Source organism: Xenopus laevis, chromosome 2S (genome assembly GCF_017654675.1).
Source record: "Xenopus laevis strain J_2021 chromosome 2S, Xenopus_laevis_v10.1, whole genome shotgun sequence".
NCBI classification, from domain to species: domain Eukaryota; kingdom Metazoa; phylum Chordata; class Amphibia; order Anura; family Pipidae; genus Xenopus; species Xenopus laevis.
Genome location: NC_054374.1, coordinates 112,223,401 through 112,243,962, shown reverse-complemented (window position 1 = coordinate 112,243,962; position 20,562 = coordinate 112,223,401). Strand labels below are relative to the sequence as shown.

General features: G+C 38.9%; 1 protein-coding gene across 2 annotated transcripts; it reads left to right on the top strand.

Annotated features, from left to right (window-relative positions):
* Positions 1–7,678: 7,678 nt before the first annotated feature.
* LOC108709754 (DNA dC->dU-editing enzyme APOBEC-3A) lies at positions 7,679–15,794 on the top strand. 2 transcript variants are annotated; one of them, XM_018249873.2, is made up of 4 exons: positions 7,679–7,870; positions 9,702–10,258; positions 12,972–13,008; positions 14,897–15,794. In XM_018249873.2, exons 2-4 carry the CDS (start codon positions 9,710–9,712, stop codon positions 15,079–15,081), a joined length of 771 nt encoding a protein of 256 aa, XP_018105362.2. In that variant the 5' UTR covers positions 7,679–7,870; positions 9,702–9,709; the 3' UTR covers positions 15,082–15,794. The 2 variants fall into 2 exon arrangements, with proteins under 2 accessions (XP_018105362.2, XP_041440218.1); XM_041584284.1 differs by having other exon boundaries at positions 7,685–7,870; positions 10,174–10,258.
* Positions 15,795–20,562: the final 4,768 nt, after the last annotated feature.

Below are 20,562 nucleotides of genomic sequence, written 5' to 3'. Positions count from 1 at the left end.
CTCCCCTGGGCCGTCTGTCTTGTGACATGTGGATGAAAGTGATGTCACATGCATACGCATTACACCGTGACATCACGTTCACTTACATCATCACATATGTGTATGGGCATATACAGGACCAGTGCCTAGGGCAATTCTGAACAAAAATATACTCCTGCTGCCAAGAGGTTATTTATTGCAGCTGCATTATAGGCATACTGTGGCATCAACAAAATGTAATGTAGCCAGTGGACCCTTGGCATCCCTGAATACACAAAATAAAAAAGGACTGTAGGCAGTAGTTGCACTGTAATTCCCTTTTATTGGGGTAGTGGACTCATGGCAACCAATCAAATTTTTACTTTCATTGTTGTACCTGCAACTTGGTTAAAAAAATACTGGCCAGATGCAAATTTGCCCATTGTTAATAAAAGACTGTCATATATGTCATTTTATATAATAAATAATTAGTTGCTTTGCCAGGCACTAGTAATTGCAGTACAATCAAGAAAGCAGTTGCAATTTAGGTGGCCCAAAAATTGGTTATGCTACGCTCCTTTAATCACTTAGGGGGTTATTTATTAAAGTCTGAATGCCAAAAACTGGAAAAATGATGATACCCCAAGGATGGTAAAAGTCCGAATCTGAAAATCTCAGACCTGCTGAGATTGTATATAAGTCAATGGGAGAAGTCCCAAAGATATCCTGATCTACGCTGGGTTTCATGTAATAATCCGAAGATTTCATGGTTTTCGTACTGAAAATCCCAAAAAAATTGTACAATTTAAATATTCGTGCGATTTTCGCGAGATTTTTTTCCAAACTGGAATTTTTCAGCAAAATGTATTGATAAATAAGGGGAAATAACCCTGGTCGGAGTATAGTTCAGAAAATATTTGAATTTGACTCATTACTAGAGGCTATCTCAGATTATGTGTGTGTGGGTGTACGGGTAACATTTAACTACGATTTTCAGAAAAAAATTCTAATTTGTTCATAATGTTACTTGCAATGTTCAGCATTTTATTGTTCAAGTGGACTTGTTGCCAACCATATAGATTTTACAAATGACTGCTGAAAGCTAATGGGAGAGGTGATCGTGGTATCTTAGCTGAACAATTAATCATTATGTCGCTTCTGAGATTTAATTGCTGGTAAAGAGCTGAATAATCAGAAACTGAGTTTCTACATCTTTCTCTTGGGCAGCTTATTTCAGGTAATCATGTTCAATTACCAGTTAATTGAGAAAGTGCATTTCAGTTCATTTGCATCCTTTTGTCCCAAAGAATACCGTTTTATCGGGATTTATTAGGCTTAGTCCACACTGGGCGATTCAGGGAGTTTTAGTGCCCTGGCGACTAATCGCCTCTTATTTGAGGCAACTAATCTCCCCGAACCGCATCCTCTTCTCCTATGCCGGCTGTAATGAGAGTTGTCTGCATTATGACACACGCGGCGCTTCGTCTTCCGAAGTTGCTCGAAGTAGGCTTCTCCGCTTCGGCAATTTCCCTGAGTTTCGGCACATGTGCAGTTGTCGCGAAACAGAAAATTTCTCCAACTGCGCATGTGCCGATACGGCACTTACTTCCCCGAAGATTGCGCCCGTTAACTCCACTGGACAAAATCTGCACCATGGGTAAAGACTAAGGGGCAAATTCACTAAAGTGTGAAGCGCCTAACACTAGCGCAAATTCGCCAGTGTGACAGGTACTGGCATAAATTCGCTAGCAAAGTGTACCTATTCTAGCGCTACTTCGCACCCTTACGCCAGGCGAAGTTGCACTATGACGAAGGGTTGGGTTATTTCCAAAGTCTGCATTTTTATGGTTGCGTTTTAAAGGGGAAAACAAATTTTCATCAAAAAAAATTGTATTTTTTGTGATTTATTCAACCCCGATACTGCTAAAAGGCGAATAAAAATGACTCCATCTCAAAACTGCCAAGGTCATATAGGTCAAGGTCAAAGTCAATGACAGATATCCCTTTGACAATCATGATCTGCACTGGGTTTCATACAATAATACGAATAATTTGTGGTTTTCGGGTGATGATCTGAAAAAAAATTTCAGGGTCAAATCCTAAAAAAATTCAATGATTTGAATTTTTTTCACAATTTTATCAAGTCTTTAAGCGCACCAGATATTTTCAAGTTACTTTATTGATAAATAAGGTAAAAATGTGGATGGGAGTTTGGTCGAAGTGGTTTTAATAAAATAATGAGAAATTTATGGATTTTAGTAAATGATGTCTCTGGAATTAGCTGCCAGATATTTTCAAGTTACTTTATTGATAAATAAGGTAAAAATGTGGATGGGAGTTTGGTCGAAGTGGTTTTAATAAAATAATGAGAAATATATGGATTTTAGTAAATAATGTCTCTGGAATTAGCTGCCACCTGCAGGCCTTTTCCTAATATTGCAATGCAACATCCATCTTATGTTTCACCAGAAATCCAAATTTGATAAAAATATAATTAACCCCCATACATCTTTGATGGTTCTGTATCTATGGTATTGATTAACGCCATTATTTTGTTAATACAAATGTATTTGACTTGCACACTCGTCTCATAAAAATCACTTCTTCAGTTCTCCTCCATCCAATACAGTAGCCAAAGGTGGCTGCACAAACAATTGATTTTAGTGGTTTTAGAAACCACATGGCCCATTTAATAAAAATCAAATTACTTTTTTTCCCCTACAAATTTTGAATAATATGTGGCTTTCCTATCTTTCTAAAAAGCTCTAAAAATCTAAAATAAATTAAATGAAAGAACCACGAAAACATTTAGCTTCTCTGGTAAAATTTGTCGAGGTGTTATAGAAGTCATCTGATTGGACTGCTTTAAATCAATTCAGACTTCAGCTTTTTTTTGAGCCAGTCACATATTTTCAGAGGTGTAGGTCAGGGGCAGAACTAGGGGTAGGCAGAGTAGGCACGTGCCTCCTCTGCCGCCTACCCCAAGTCCGGTTCCCTTCTCTTTGCCGACTCTATGTGTTTTTTGCCATTTGTGCGCTACTGTGCATGCGCAAATTTGCGCAAGTGCACGCGAGGCCCGGCACTGGTGTAGGTTGTTGCCACCTCTGTGGTATCAGAAATTTAGCTGAATCTAGTAAACATAGAGTATTTTTTCTTTTCTTGTATGAGTGTTTGACCTGGAAGTGTTATGTAAAAGAAGGTATTGGGAACTTCCTCACCAATAATTTCACATTACTGACCGTGGTCCAATTATCAGTCTGGGTATCCCCAGAAGACATGACATAGTGACCCTAAGCCCGTATTACATCTTTAACATGTGGATGGGACATTGCAATAGAATCCTGCTATTTTTTTTGTCTCCTATTCCATTTACTTATTAGTTGGTAGCTGTTTGCTTCTTTTAATATAAATTCATCAACTATTTCCCCTTGTATCTTTCACCACTTTGTGTTTGGATAGAACTTTATTAGCTAAAATATTAAATCCAGTTGGCGGATGATCCTTATTAAATATGTAAGGGCTGATCAGCTGAGCTAGAAGAAAAGGGGGTCACAAGTGATCCTGTCCTCTGTCCAGTGGGACAATTGATCAGATAAATTTCACACTCTTATCTCTGTTAATCAACAGGTTTATTAAAGGGGAACTATCGTGAAAATGTAATATAAGCTTCAGCATACTGAAATAAGAAGTTGTCTAAATATAAGCAATTAAATATTCTGTACCGTTTCTGAAATAATCAAGTTTATCTTCACTATTCCTCTCTCAGCATCTTTTTCTCTTCATTCTGTCTTCATGCATTAGTTAAGTGTCAGATAGTTATTGACAGTTAGATCCAACATATCTTACAGGGGGGCTCCTTTTGCATATTAGAGCCCAGTCATTAAAATCACCAGACATCCTGTCTCTCTACAATAAGGATTTGTGCAAAAGGCAGTTATTTTGTAAGAATTTGTTTGTACAAGCTCCAAATTACGGAATGGCTATCTCCCATAGACTCCATTTTATCCAAATAATCCAAATTTTTAAAAATGATTTAGTTTTTCTCTGTAATAATAAAACAGTAGCTTGTACTTGATCCCAACTAAGATATAATTAATCCTTATTGGAACAAAACCAGCCTATTGGGTTCATTTAATGTTTAAATGAATTTCTAGTAGACTGAAGGCACGAAGACCCAAATTACGGAAAGATCCATTATCTGGAAAACCCCAGGTCCCGAGCATTCTGGATAACAGGTCCCATACCTGTACTGGAATCTTTTATTTGAGTGAGCTCTAATACATCTGCTAGGAAAGGGAGCTCCCCCTATAAGATGACTTTTTGTCAAAAAAACAAGGAAGTCAAACATTTTTCCCCTTCCCACCCCCAATTTGCATATGCAAATAAGTATTCGGATTCCGTATTTGCCCGAATCTTTTTTGAAGGATCCGGGGGTTCGGCCGAATCCAAAATAGTGTATTCAGTGCATCCCTAATATTTAATTGGTTGTATTTCGAAAGTTTCCTATTTCAGTATGCTGAAGCTTATATTAAATTTTCATGTTTGCGATAGTTCACCTTTAAATTAATATAGCAATGGTACAGTTATCAGTACACTGTTGGAATAAAATAGCAATGAATAGGACTGCATTCATAAAATAGGCATCACAATGCACAATAATGCACAATACACATTGGGGAAAACATGGAAGGGTGTTATAACCTATGGCAGTGATCCCCAACCAGTAGCTCGCGAGCAACATGTTGCTCTCCAACCCCTTGGATGTTGCTCTCAGTGTCCTCAAAGCAGGTGCTAACTTTTGAATTCCAGGCTTGGGAGCAAGTTTTAATTGCATAAAAACCAAGTATAGTGCCAAGTAGAGCCTCCTGTAGGCTGCCAGTCCACACAGGGGCTACCAAATAGCCAATCATAGCACTTATTTGGCACCACAATGGACTTTTCCATCCTTGTGTTGCTCTCCAACTCTTTTTATATTTGAATGTGGCTCACGGGTTAAAAAAGGTTGGGGACCCCTGACCTATGGGGTTGATTTAAGAGCGTTTTGGGCAAGTTCATTTTTTTTGGGGGGTTTTGCCATTTTCCTCATAGTTTCTTAATCCACGATTTTTCCTTAATTTATCAAGTGTAAAATTCATATAATTTATAAATACAAACGTATGACAAGTTAAAGCTGTGGAGATCATGTAGAGATCAGTGGAAGCTGCCTTTCTTTTCTTGAAAAGATCTGCCTTTCACTGGACAACTCCATGTCATACGTAATGGGATAGCCCCCGCCCCAGTGCTCCCGTCAGAAGGACCCTCCCCAAAGCTTTAAAAGCCCAACCCCACCCCCAAATCCGGTGTCTTATTGAAAGTATGCTTTCTGGACTAAGTCTGCAGTATTTGCCTTTAGGAAAGGCCCTGGTTATGGCATGTCTAACTATAGACATAGACATTCTAGTATAGGTAGTAGAGGGGTTCCAATCTTGAATAGGTGGATAATTCCATCCCCATATATATGTATATATATCCCCATACCTAGATTATTTCTGATCTTGGATATTTAAGAATAGTCTCAGTGAGCTGTCTATGTTCCAAGCTGGAACACTAGGATAAGAAAGTAATTAGTAAACAGTATTGTATTGGTTAGTTATACTTCCTGGAATCAGTCAATTCCTTCCCATTTGGTAGACTCGTGGGAGCATGCCAAACAGATTTGGTTCTAGGCCCAATCTAGGGTATATGGTGACTTCAATTATGTCCAGGTCACATTCTTAAAGGCTCAAGAGGACGGTTTCATTGCAAGGTTATGCATATCTGCATTTATTACTGTTATGATGCCCACTCCATAGGGCATGCAAATGTTTAATATCCAGACTTGTTTGGTGAAGGATCATGAGCTAATGATAAGAACAATTTCAACCCACACAGGAAGATTGCCTAGGCTACTTTATGGTCCTAGATACCTCACATGGCAGGTAAGGTATGCCCATAGTGGCGGCAGTCCGTCTCCATGAGTCGCTCTATGGACTTTTCATGGATAGAATGCACGGGTTATGGTCAAAGACAAATAGAGGTTCCTTATGTGCCCTGTAGATTTGAGTATCGAGGAGACGGGGAGCTCCACTAGGTGATGCCATTTATCTGGGGAATGTAGAATAAGAGTGATTGAATGTTTCTTTCCCCTACTAAGTCATCTTTTACAGGTACAGCGCCGTTTCTGTATGTATTGCCGCCTGAGGCGGCTCCAGTAATGCCGCCCCCCCAGCCCGATTCGATTTCCGGGGGGGAGGCAGCAACGCTAGTGCGGAGAGCGCAATTGCGCTCTCTCGCCCTAGTAAAGCCGAATTTCCGGTTCAAAAACCGGAAATTCGGCTCTTAAAGGCACCAGGAGCGGCTTTTTGCCGCCCCTGGAAACCTAGCTGGCGATGCCGCCTGAGGCGAGCGCCTCAGCTCGCCTCATTGGCGGATCGCCCCTGTACAGGTACCATGCTTTTGAGCTATTTGAGCTTCTGGGCACTCTTGGTTGTCACAGCTGCGCTGGTAAGTAGTGTGAGCAAGACTCTGGAGAAGTTACTCTGGGTTTCTATCAACTTCTCTTTCAGTGGAGTTGGTTCTCTCCTTTCAGGTGGAAGTGTCAGGCTGGATTCACACTCCGTATCATTACTTTGGTGTGGGTTCTGCCTCTAAAGAGTCCTGTTTCTTCTTTTTCTCTGGCAGTCCATTTCCTCTGAAGAAATAGAGTTCACAGGTTTTCTACAAGGGGTTTTCTGTTCACCTGTAGAGGTTTCATTCTTCTGAGTTTTATCTGGAATAGATTACACTTGGCCAGGTGTCTTCATGTGGAACAATTACCCTCCCATCAGGGATATTAGCTTGCTACGTCCCATTACGTATGACATGGAGTTGTCCAGTGAAAAAGGAAAATGATATCATACTTACCGTGATTTTCCTTTCATGGACAACTCCATGTCATAGTTCCCATCCTTTTTTCGGTAGTTTCTAGAAGCTTATTACGAGACACCGGATTTGGGGGTGGGGTTGGGCTTTTAAAGCTTTGGGGAGGGTTCTTCTGACAGGAGCACTGGGGCGGGGGCTATCCCATTACATATGACATGGAGTTGTCCATGAAAGGAAAATCACGGTAAGTATGATATAATTTTCCTTTTTTGGACCTAGTTTTAGAGACTTTCGGGGATCAGAATGTTAGTTTTCAAACAAACGTTCTTTTGAGGTTTTCAGATTTTTCTTTCCGGATCGGTCAGCAGTTATTTGTGCTTTTTATAATCGGATCTTTTAATAACTTTCATGCCATTCATGGTATTAGAGAAAATTAGTTTAATAGTGGTTTCAAAAAGCTCTAATACTACTAAAAGTCAACTCCTCCCCATGTTTTTTTTTTTGCACAGTTATCAAAGAAAAGTAAGTTGATTTAGTTTTGCACATAATGTCCTAAATGTAAGTCTTAATCATTTTTCTTCATTCTTTGAGGACAGATATTTTACTTCAATGAACTTTATACAGATTGTAAAAAAGTGTAATTTAATAATAAAATATCTGAATGTTTTAAATAAAAGCAACTTGTACTTAACAGTCACTGTCCTTTTAACTTGCTGCCTCTAGTCAGCATACAGTTACTGTCCTTTAAATAGCTAGCCCCTCCCCCAAACCTGCTGAGAAACGTCTCGAAAGAAAAGGGGAACAACACTCAAAAGAAATTGCTGTTGATATATACCAAAAAGCTATATATACTGTATACTTTACAACTTGCTAGCTCAGTCATAAAGAAACCTGTATTATTATTACATTTCTGTTTACTGTAGCAGTGATGCAATCACAGGAAACTGATGGAACTCTGGGATTTGTAGTTTTTTTTAGCTCCCTTCCGCAACACAAAAACAACGTCTGTAGTTCCTAAATGTTCAGCTGATAAGTAAGTACAGACGCAGCATTGCATTAATAATATGAAGTTATTTAATTTGAGATACTATATATTACTTTGACTTGTATTTGTTTCTGTTGTAGGTTTAGATTGTTTCTTGATTTACATGTTTTGAGGATTTCCCAGTTTGATGCGGTTTAATATTTATCCAGCAAATCTATTACTACGTCCTACACAGTGCCTCATGCACACTGATGAAACTGATAAATTATTGGAACTCATGTTGTTCTTCATGTAAAAACACAGATATACCTACATTTGAAAAATGGAAAGAAGGACAAAAAGATCTGCCTTGTGTAGTGTGTCGAAAAAAACCACATTTCTGGTTGTAGGACCATGGTTTATGTGTTATAACTCTTTTGTTAATGAAGGGAAATTGCCCTTTTAGGCTAGGGCCACACAGGAAGATTCAGGGAGATTGGTCGCCTGGCGACTAATCGCTGCGTCTTTGAGGCGACTAATCTCCCTGAATGGCTTGCTGGTATCTTGCACCCGCTAGCGCTAAAGTCGCCTGCCACAAGGCAATTTCGAGCGACTTTGAAAAACATATCGCCGCATGTGAATAGGCGCAGGCGACTTTAGCGCTAGTGGGCGCGAGATACCAGCAAGCCATTCAGGGAGATAAGATGCGGCGATTAGTCGCCAATCTCCCTGAAATCTTCCCGTGTGGCCTAGCCCTAAGGCTTGAGTCTCCCAAGAGACCTGCTTATCTTAAATAGTTATAATTGTATATTTGCTTATCTTAAATTGTTACAAATGTATATCAGTGCAAGTGCTGAGTGTTTTGGGCTCTCTGCCAAAAAGTCTCTTATTTAATTACGTTTCAGAAACAATGTATCTTTTATTGCAAAAAACACTATATGATGAATGTAGCAATGCACTAAACACTTTCCAATCAGGAAATATACTATTAATAAATATGTATTTTAATAAATCTGTCCCAAAGTGTTGGATAGAGGCTTAGAGAGGTAGTTTCAAATAGGTAAATAGGTTATCACAAAAGGATATGCTAAACCCTTTAAGAGCCTGATTTAGTTATCAATGTTTAGGATGAGGTAACACAATATTAAAAATTTGAAAAAACTTTTTTTCCCACATTATAATTTTATAATTGTGGGTTTTAAAAAATGGGGAAAAAATACTAAAAAACTGCTTTGAGATAACAATAAACTCACTTAAAGGAGTTGTTCATCTTAAAATTAACTTTTAGTACGACATAGAGAGAGAGAGTCTGAGGCAATTTGCAATCGGTATTCATTTTATATTATTTGTGGTTTTTGAGTTATTTGGCATCTCTCCAGTCTTCAATGTCAGAAATATGGTTGCTAGGGTCCAATTTACTCTAGCAACCATGCATTTATTTTAATAAAAGATTGGAATATAAAAAGGAGAGAGAGACTGAACAGAAAGAAGAGTAATAAAAAGTAGCTTATGGGGTCAGTGACCCCCATTATGGAAGCTGGAAACAGTCAAAAGGAGAAGGCAAATAATTCAAAAACTATAAAACAGAAACAATGAAGGACAATTGAAAAGTTGCTTAGAATTAGTCATTCTTTAGCACATCTGGTTTGTTTCACCTGATTCTGATCATCAACTTATAATACATAAATTCCTATATGTCAGATGGTTTTATTTAGCTTTTAAGGAAAGTTGTTGATTCAGCTTTGAATAAAATGTGATCTAAAAAACACAACAACTACAGAACTTTGGCACATTGGTCCTTCTGTATTAACCCTGCAGCTTCTACAGTTTACATCATTCTATCAATGTCAACATCATTACATGAATGTCTTTTAATTCATGGTTTTTACTTTAATTTCAGCAAATGATATGCCATTGTTCCTAAAAAAATTGGTATCATTTGAAGACTTCAATGGCAACTTTAATAATATTGGGCAAGTGCATAAAACATTGGCCTGTTTCAACTTGGGGAATGAAACACCTTTATGGAAACATTGGGGTTTTGCCTACAATAACCCAAACTCTGATCATGCTGAACAAATTATATTACAAGAATTATACACATTTCTTGGTTTAGACCAGTCAAATATAAGTTTAAAATATAAGCTTAATTTGTACACAAGCTACAGCCCTTGCTTCTCATGCTGTAAGGACTTGTGTAGTTTCCTGGACACCTATAAGAATCAAGTCTCCATGCACTTAAAGATTGCAAAATTATACAAGTTCTATGACAGCAACAACCAAAGAGGCTTACAAATGCTCAGAGAAAATGGAGCTGACATTACAATTATGGATTTAGAGGATTATAAGGAGTGTTTTTATCTTTTTGTAAGTCCGACGGACACCTTCCAACCATGTCCAGATTTGAATCACTATAGCTATGGAAATGCACGTGATATGGATCTTCTCTGGAATGAGGTACTGTTGGATATATATGGTATATATATAAATGGGATATATATGGTGGATATATAAATCATAATTCTTAATAATTATATTAGAACACTTAGCACTAAGTCTAATGGAAAATGGAGATAGAAAGCACCTGTCAATGCCCATGATAGGCAGTTTCTTTTCATGGCAATGACACAAGGGACAGGGAGAGATTAGGCCTTATTCCGCTGGCTAAAATACACCAGGGAAAAATACTATAGGTCCTATTGATCAAAGTGTGAATTTTCTCTTTGTCTAACTCTGCCAATATTTTCATCAATACGTCAGATGTATTTTCACATGACATTGCAAATTTATTGAAATTGTAAGTACACCTCAATGATGGTGCAGCTGTTTTGAGAGAGAAGATGGCTAGAGGGTTGGAGGAGATTTTAAACTAGGTGTGGGTGAGGCACCAACCAGAAAAAAATGCTATATTGGATCTAGAGATCTCTAATGACCCAGAACATATAGCAAATGTGCAACTCATTGAACACCTGGGTAATAGTGACCATAATGTGATCTCATTTAATGTCTGGTGCAAAAAACAAATATACACTGAGGCAACAAAAACCATGAATTTCAGAAAAGCTCATTTTAGTGCCTTGAGGGCTGCTCTTCAGAGCATAGACTGGGGCATTATTTTTTCTGCTAAAAACACAGAACTGCAGTGGTTGTCATTTAAAATGATATTAAATCTTTATTGTTCTCAATGTATTGCTTTAAAGGAGAAACAAACCCCTTATTAAAAAAAAAACCTACCCCCCACCCCACATAGACCCCCTTCCTCTTCCACCCCCAGCCTAGCTGCTACTCTGGGCAAATGCCCCTAACTTTCTACTTACCCCTCGGTGCAGATTCAGGGATCAGAGTTCACGGCAGCCATTTTCCAGGTCTATGTTAATCTGAGAATTAGACCTGCAGAGCGGCGCATGCACAGTTGGAGCAATTTCCCGATCTGCAGCAACTGCGCATGCGTTGTAATTTACGGATATTGCCAAAGAGCTGGACACGAACACCCAGAAGATGGCTGCCGAGAACTCTGATTCCTGAATCTGCACCGAGGGGTATGTTTATTCTTATGGCAACTTTTTTGTCCTAATGCATTAAAGTCAATGGGTGTTTTGCTTATGAGCGTTTTTTTTCTCGGCTATTTTTTCCGCAGCATATTTGTGAAATGCATATTGAAATGCTGAATTTTGCCGCAAATCCATGGCTGGTGAAAAAATTTGCTCATCATTAGTCTTGAGCTGTATTAAAAGGAGCATAGATTCACAGGAAGAGGGGGCTATTCTTCCACTGTACAGAGCACTGGTAAGGCCCCATCTAGAATTCACAGACAGTTTTGGTCTCCATCACTCAAACAGGACATTAAACTGGCCAAGCTGGCGTTCATGCTGGCACTTAAGGGGTGATATGATAATTATGTATAAATATATAAGGGGATCATATAACAATCTCTCTAATTCTTTATTAACCAGTAGGTATTTCCAGCTGATACAAGGTCACCCATTCTGATTAGAAGAAAGGAGGTTCCGTCTAAATATTCTGAAGGGTTTTATTTACAGTGAGAGCTGTGAATATGTGGAATTCTCTACCTGATTCAGTTGTACAGGCTGATACATTAGACCTTTGTTTGGATGTCTTTTTTACAAGTGAGGGATTACAAGGTTATGAAAGATAGCTCGTAGTACAAGTTAATCCAGGGATTTGTCAGATTGCCATTTTAAAGTAAGGAAGGCACTTTTCCCGCTCTGAGGCAAATTGGAGAGGCTTCAAATGAGGTTTTTGCCTTCCTCTGGATCAAGTAGCAGTTAGGTGTTAGACTCTGCTGGGATTCAAGCCAGGGACCTTTGGGTCTCTGGCTTTGTGTCTTAACCATAGGGCCAGGTGAGCAGCCTGCAGGGTTGCTCACTATCTATTACCTGGCATTTGCAGCCCTAGCCCAGCAGCAGCCTGATTGGTGGTTTGGAGTCAGCCAATCAGGGCTGACTCTGCCCTATTTAAGGCCAAGCCACCTCACAATCCCACAGTGCCTGAGCACTACCTAAAATAGCACTGTGGCATAGCCCCTAGCTAAGTTTCCTGCTCTAGATTCCTTCCTTATTCTGCCTTGTCTTGTCTCGACCCTTCTCTGCTTTACCTTATCTTTCCCTTTGCTGCTATCCAGTCCCCAGTCTGATCTACGTCCGCAAAGTCCTGTCCTATCCTTCCAGCCTGCTCCTGATCTACGCCCGCACCATCCTGTTCTATCCTTCCAGTGTGCTCCTGTTCTGACTCATCATCCTCTTCATCCATTCCAGTTCTGATTCTATGTCCTTGTCTCCCTGTTTCTATCCTGCCGTTCAGTTCCGTGTGTGCACAGCCAGTCCTTGCCTGAAAGACTCACCCTTTTCTCATCTGCCTCCACAGTGCCCGTCACCCTTTTCTCATCTGCCTCCACAGTGCCCCTTACGTTTTCCCTTACATTAGGCAGGTTATATATAGACTTAAAAAGGTTAAACTTGATGGGCATGTGTCTTTTTTCAACCTAAATTACTATGTTACCATTGTATTTCAATTGTGCCAAACTTGAATGACGTAAATTCTGAGAAAATTTTCTAGCAAATTTTTAACTGAGACCATTTTGACAATCTGTAAATCATATTCCTTATCCCAATATTCATATAACCAAGAATTTTCTTATACATTCTTGCAGGATGAAAGCAGATCAAAAATAACCATCCATAAGTCTGGTGAGTATTATGAAATACATATAAGAATTGTATTTACAGTCAGAATATTTTAAAGTGTAACTGATTTTAATACAAGGAAATAATCACACTGTTTTTAGATCACATTCTATATACAACCACTTGGTGTGATTGGAGCAACTTCCTTATCTTTAATGTGAAGGACTGATACAATTAACTGATTTACCTACTAAAAACAACTACTTGCACAATGGGCCTCTTTATATTTACAAAATCACTTTTATCAATTAGACAAACTGCTTGTATTGTCTTGTAAGACACTTAGCCCCAGTTGATAAACAAGGACTGACATAATTGTCCAATGTACTATATAGCATTCCAACTAAGTCATGCCCACCTATGACTGAATTTTAACATTTATAACCCAGCTGTCCTTTTAAAGGCAGCATAATTTGAATCTAAGCCTTAGAAATGCACCCTTAGAAATGTTTCTTCAAGCCTTGAATACCAACGCAGGCAGCTGCAGGAAGACCATGGACCAGGCTTGGATATTAACATAACTATCAATAGTAGCATTGCAAAAGTTCAACAAATTAAGGTCCTGTGGACGTGGTCTCCTGCAACATCTGGCAAGAGAGGCACATAGATGCAATAGGTTCAGGTCACATTGGGTCGCTTGTATTTACCACCTAACCTATTGCAAACAGTAAGGAAAGGGCTCCCTTATACCTTCTGATGCTGTATTCTGCACATTGCTCTGGTACAGAGTGCAGCACAGCCCCTGCCTTGAGCTGAAAAAGGAGTAAATAATTAAGACACCTTCTTTGGATTCCTGAAACTTTTGCCTACTGCTTCTCAAATTAGGAGCATTACACTTGGGCCCATTTATTATTGCCTCTGCTGAAGGAGCACTTGCCTTGCTAGCAAAATTCAGGCGACTTTGGAAAATTGAAGTGCTGCTTATATTTTCCCACCAGAGATTCACATTACCTGTGGGAAAGCATTTGGAGGATATTAATCACTTACAGAAGAGGAGCTTTATCTTGGTCCACTAGTCTCCTTGTCTGCCATAACCTTAGTGTTGTTGAAGTAGTGGCAGTAATATATGAGCGATAATGTGTTTCAAATTTGAGAAGCAGTAATCAGAAGTTTCAAAAATCCAAAAAAGATGTCTGCAAAAATGTTGCCCACACTAGGCCCCACAGAAAGGTGAACAATTGCTCCTATAATCAAAGTTTTAGGCACAGGTTTGGGTTCATATAAATGCATGAGCAAACTGATTCCATTTATTATACCTGGGTGTACCCACAAGCCTTCAGATCTGCACATTAGTACAGTTATGCTGTGCAACATTTTTTTAAATGCAACATAAATGCACTATGGGTCAGTACTGATGGTGCATGAACCAATAATGAATGCCGAAAAACATGGGTATGTGTGATGTCACTTCTGCCTCACTATGATCCGAGGCCTGCACCCCTCACTCATTTTTTTCTTGTTTCTCTTTCAACATTTCTTTCCAGTTATTTAAATGTATATGGAGTGTATATGGGCACCGGAGGGCCTGTGCCTAGAGCAGCAGCTTTTGGGTACAAACCCACAGCAGGTGGTACAGACCCACAGAAAATCATTGTAGGGCAAATGCAGTTTAAAATATCTGTAGGTAAATTCCCTAAATGACAGTTTCAAAGTCAACTGATTGACAGCAGACTAGAGCATAAGAGCAAAAATGGGAGAATACTGAACATATCTCTTTATGTTATAGAGATGATGTACCCACTGTATGTTCTCATACAGTATGTCAAGAAAAATGTACAGTATGTTTAGTCAAATCAGACTGTGGCTGGACTTGAAACAATATAGTAAATGATTTACAGATGTTAATGTATACTGTGATTTAAGGGAGATTCTTTTTTTTTATATTTCTTAGAAATCTGCCATTGTAAAGGGTCATCTGGAGGCAATGAAAGCAGCAGTGTTTTTGCAGCAACAGAGTTCTCAACCCCAGAATCCAAAAAGGACAACAATGAAGCAAGAAAAATTACTCCAGAGAAGTTACATATTGCACATGGGTGCAAAGGTCACAAGGGAGTGAAAAGAAAGCTGTCATTTTAAACACAAGCTGTACTGTACAGTGCTATTTATATCATTCATGGTGGGGGTACATATTACATATGGAGGTAAGGGGGGGAGGGTACAAGGTGCAGGTTGCTACAAGGCCCAACTGCAGTTAGGGCAAGTCCACACTGGGCGTTTTGGGGAGATTTGGTCGCCTGGCGACTAATCACCTCGTCTTTGCGGTGACCAATCTCGCCAAACGCCTTCCTTGACTCTGCATCAGCTTAAAATGAAAAAAACGCCAGCGCTAATCACGTGCGGTGGTTCGTTTTCTGAAGTCGTCTGAAGTTGCCACATGAGGAAACTTTGTGCAACTTCGGAAAACGAATCACCCGGGGACCAAATCTCCCCAAAACGCCCAGTCTGGCCTGACCCTTATAGTTACATAGGTTGGAAGGTGACTTCTAATATCATCATATTTTATAACAGGGACCACTTTATTATAATACACAAGTTGCAGTGAGTCACGGGACAGAAATTAACTAAACTAAACATAGAGATACTAAACTAAGCTACCAAATAGCCATGAATATTATGCTTGTTCAAGAAGTGAACAAATGGTATGCCTCCCCCCCAGTGATTTTAATCACCTACCTGATACTCCGGGTTGGTGCCCCTGGTAGTTGAAAACTGGATCAGCCCAGGGAACTGCAGTAAAGCACATCAGGTGCACATGCACAGTCAAGTGAGAAGCCATTTTTTTTTTTTTTAGAACAGAACTCTGGCCTTTTCACCTCACTGCATATGCCCTGGCCCAAGGCAAAAGAAGGAAGAAGAAGAGTGAGACATGGTGCTCATACAACAAAAAACTGTGCTGGTGCAGTTTTTTGCAAACAGAAACCCCAGCCAAGGGTATCTGATAATCACTGGAGAGGGGCCCCTAACATTTACCACTCCCCCAGTGATTTTAACATTCCTTATCCTTTAAAGATATTATCTTGCCATCACAAACTCACTATTAGGAAAAACTGTCAAGGTTTGGGTTATTGCAGGGTCTGCACTCCCTTTAGTTATGCCACTGCCAATGGTCTAATAATTACTGGACAAAGAAAAAAACAAGTATTTAAGCAAAGGTTGAAAAACATCTTAATTCTAATTAATTTAACTAATGGAACAGCTGTCTGTGAAACTTGAAACTACCTGTATGATTTTTTTTATATATTGTAACTAATATACATATACACATGCAATTATCACATTTAAAACTAGGGATGCACACAAGTTTTGATTTTTTCTATATAGCAAATCCCCCACATTATAGTCAGCTGAATACTGAACCAAATCCAAACCCTAATCTACAGATTTACAAGAAATAAGAAATGCCAACATCTATGAACAAATAATTTGCTGCATTTATTTGTCCAGTGCATCAATTAAAGGGGTTGTCCATCTTTGAGTTAACTTTTAGTATGATGTAGAGAGAGATATCCTGAGACAAAATGCAATTTGCTTTCATTTTTTATTATTTGTGGTTTTTGAGTTATTTGTCTTATTTTTCAGCAGCTCTACAGTTTTTTTCTGCTATCTGGTTTCTAGGGTCCAAGTTACCCAAGTAAACATGCACTGATTTGAATGGGAGACTGGAATATGAATAGAAGAGGACCTGAATAGAAAGATGAGCAATAAAAAGTAGTAATAAAAATAAATATGTAGCCTTAGACAGCATTTGTTTTTTAGATGGAGTCAGTGACCCCCATTTGAAAGTTGGAAAGAGTCTGAAGAAGGCAAATATTTCAAAAACTATAAAAAAATAAAGAATGAAGACCAATTGGAAAGATGATTAGAATTGGTCATTCTATAATTTAATTTAAAGGTAAACTATCCCTTAAGGCAGGGTTCCCATACCTTTTTAACCTGTGAGCAACATTCAGATTTAAAACGAGTTGGGGAGCAACACAAGCACGGAAAATGTTCCTGGGTGGTGCCAAATAGGGGCTGTGATTGGCTATTGGTAACCCCTATGTTGACTGGCAGCCTACAGGAGACTCTGGCAGTACATCAGGTTTTTAAGCAACCAAAACTTGTCTCCAAGCCTCGAATTCAAAAATAATCACCTGCTTTGAGGCCACTGGGAGCAACATCCAAGGGGTTGGAGAGCAACATGTTGCTCACGAGCTATTGGTTGGGGATCACTGCCTTAAGGGTTCTGAGACAGTTAGCTTAAATACTTAGAGACCCCAATAATCTAGTGTATTTTATTCAGGCAGTTACTTGTTATTTTAGATACTTTAAGGGGTCCTTTGTTCACCCAGGTAATTTTCCTTCCCTGGGGTTAAATGTAATTTAATACTAGTTTAAGTAATGCTCAGAAACATACTGCCCAGACAGTATGTTTAGATATAAAATGGTAGAGCACCATGTGTTCTGGGTCTTTTCTTGGGACCTTACCTCATTGAGAAGTGTATACAGGGTTCTTGGGTTCAAATTTTGATAAGCTTACAGTCAAATTCGCTCTAGGAGGGAATGGGAGGCTTAGGGAGGGTAGGGAGCATTTCTTTTTTCCAACAAGGAGAGATAGAGGGCTTAGGGCCCCAAGGAATTCAATCCATTAGCATAGGGACTGGAGTGGGTGAGTTGAGGACAAGATAGGGTGCCAAGATACAAGACCCCATATTTAGGATCACCTGGCAGAGGGTCCTTTTTGCTCTGTTTCCTTGTCATGTGCTTTCAGTGAGTTAGCAACTTTTTTTTAACTTATCCCTGTATCATTAGTAACTAACAGTATATTACCTGAACTGTTTGTCTTCTAATGGAGCATTTAAGAGGTCTGCAGTTTGGCAGAGAAAGGATTCATTATAAACGTTGTAAAATGTTTTAATTGGGCTGCTGTTCTTCGATCCCAATTATTTAATTGGGCTGCTGTTCTTCGATCCCAATTTGTATCACTCCAGGAGGCATATTTACTAAATAGCAAATTGTGGTTTTTTTTTTTTAAATTCCCTATTTGTACCACTCTAGGAGGCATATTTACTAAATAGCAAATTGTGTTTTTTTTTTTAAATTCCCTATTTGTACCACTCCAGGAGGCATATTTACTAAATAGCAAATTGTTTTTTTTTTTTTTTTTTTAATTCCCTAAAAAGACAATTTGCAACAGCATTGCAAATGTGAACGTTTCTATTTGTTACCATTTTCACCAAAGTCTAGTTCACCATGTTCAGGTCAGGGCCGGGCCAAGGTATTTTGGCACCCTAGGCAAGGACTTCAATCAGTGCCCCCACCCGATCCTACATTACCATTTCCCACTTTACCATTCAAATTGCACACCCATTATGTTGCCCCATGTACCTGTGCCAGCACCTGTCATATTGCCCCATATGTACCTGTGCCAACTGCAGTCAATCTCTCAGATTGCTCCCAAGCCTCCAATATGTACCTGTGCCAGCATAAGACAAAACATCCATCATATTGTTACCCCCAGTCTGTAATTACGCCAGCAGCAGCCAAAATAATCCATCATATTGTCCCTAATTTGTACCTGTGCCAGCAGAAGCCAAAAATCCATTATAATGCCGCCAAACATCTGTGTACCTGTTCCAGCACCTATCATATTACCCCCATTTGTACCTGTGCCAGCAGCTGCCAAAAATCCATCATATTGCCCACAAACATGTACCTGTGCCAGCAGCTGCCAAGAGGGAGATGGGGAGTGCCAGCAGTACAAATCACAGGCAAGAGGGGGTTGGAATAGGCGGTTTATAAAATTAAAAAACTATTAAAGGCCAAGCAAACCAGGATTTAAAAAAGAGCCCCTTAAAAGTGCGCCCCCCATCATGATTGCGCCCTAGGCGGGCGCCTACTCTGCCTACCCCTAGTTCCGGCCCTGATTCAGGCTGGTAAACTGCCATTATAAAGAAAGTGCAGCCACTTATAAATCTCAATCAACATTGCCCATTCCATGCTAATTTTCCCTACTACTATTGTATAGGGAAATATACACCACCAAATCTACTATTATAGGCATTTTATTCCCAACAGTGCTCTCCAGAACTGAGATATAAACATTCAACCTCTGTTGGAGACAATCTCAAGAATAAGACCATGAAAATAGGAAATATGCTGGAGGAAAAGTTAAACAAGTTCAACAGAAGATGGCAGCTTGAATAGAGGAACAAAATGGGCCATTTACTGGCAAGATTCATTACCAAACAAACAACAATGTTGTTCTAGGATTTACAATTTTTTTTTTTTAAAAGTTCACTATAGGATTTTGTTCAATGGTTCATGTGTCACTGGTGCTCGTTTAACTTTGTGTTGTTTCCTGAATTAACTAAGAAAATTTTGGATTTAATTTTCTAACTATATAAATGACCTGACATTTTTGTAACGTTTTAAAATAAATGTATAAAACAGATTTATAAATTTAAAAATGTATGAAAAAGATTTAAAACAACATTTCTACACATAATTAACAATATGTATATGGTCTATTATATATGCATGTGTTCTTATATTTTAATGAAAAAAAATTAACATCATGTTTGCTAGTTTTCTTATTCTCAATGTAAGATTTATCTTTATACTGCAGTTATTTACATAACAGATGGAAACATACGGTATACAAGATTTGCCATGTTTTCAGCCAAACAGCAACAAACATAAACAAAAGAACACACAAAGTCACATAGCATCTATAGTGGTGCTTGACAGTTTGTGAATGCTTTATATGAATGTGACCTACAACATCATCTTAAAAGTAGTTGAATAAAACCTAGTTAAACAAATTAAATAAAAATGTATATTTGAAGTATTTATTGAAAAAATGATCCAATAACATATCTGTGAGTGGCAAAAGTAAGTGAGTCCTTAGAATTATCATATAATTTGAAGGTGGTATCAGAGGCTTGTGTTTTAAGTCAATGGGAAGACAATCAGGTGTGAGTGAGAGCAGAAAGACGCGTTGCATCATATAGTAGGGGGAGACAAACCATCACCTGCCATCCGATCAATTCCACTCGGGTCACGTGGACAATTGAGTAGAAATCCATAGAGAGATGCACTTTTAGATCACCAGATAAGTACAAGGGACTTGCCTCATCTGCAACAAAAGGAATGTCCCTTGTACTTATCCGGTGATCTTAAAGTGCGTCTCTCTGTGAGTGACAGACCCTGTTTTATGTAAAGTAATTTTATTTAAAGTAATCCAGCAAAGCCTGATCACACATACAACACATCTGTGGATGTGTATCATGGCTCAAACAAAGGAGGTGTCCGAGGACCTCAGACAAAAAGAGATGTTGATGCACATAAAGCTGGAAAAGGTTACAGAAACTATCTCTAAAGAGTTTGGCCTTCACCATCAAGTCAGACAGATTGTTTGGATGGAGGTTGCATGTGGGACTGGGTGGCTTGCAATCACTGACATAACAATGAATTCTGAACTGATCAAACAAAAGGGAAAGTATCTAAACAGACCAATTACCACCACTTCCATCCAACGTCCTTATAAACAGGTGTGGTAAAAAACTAGTCAAAAAC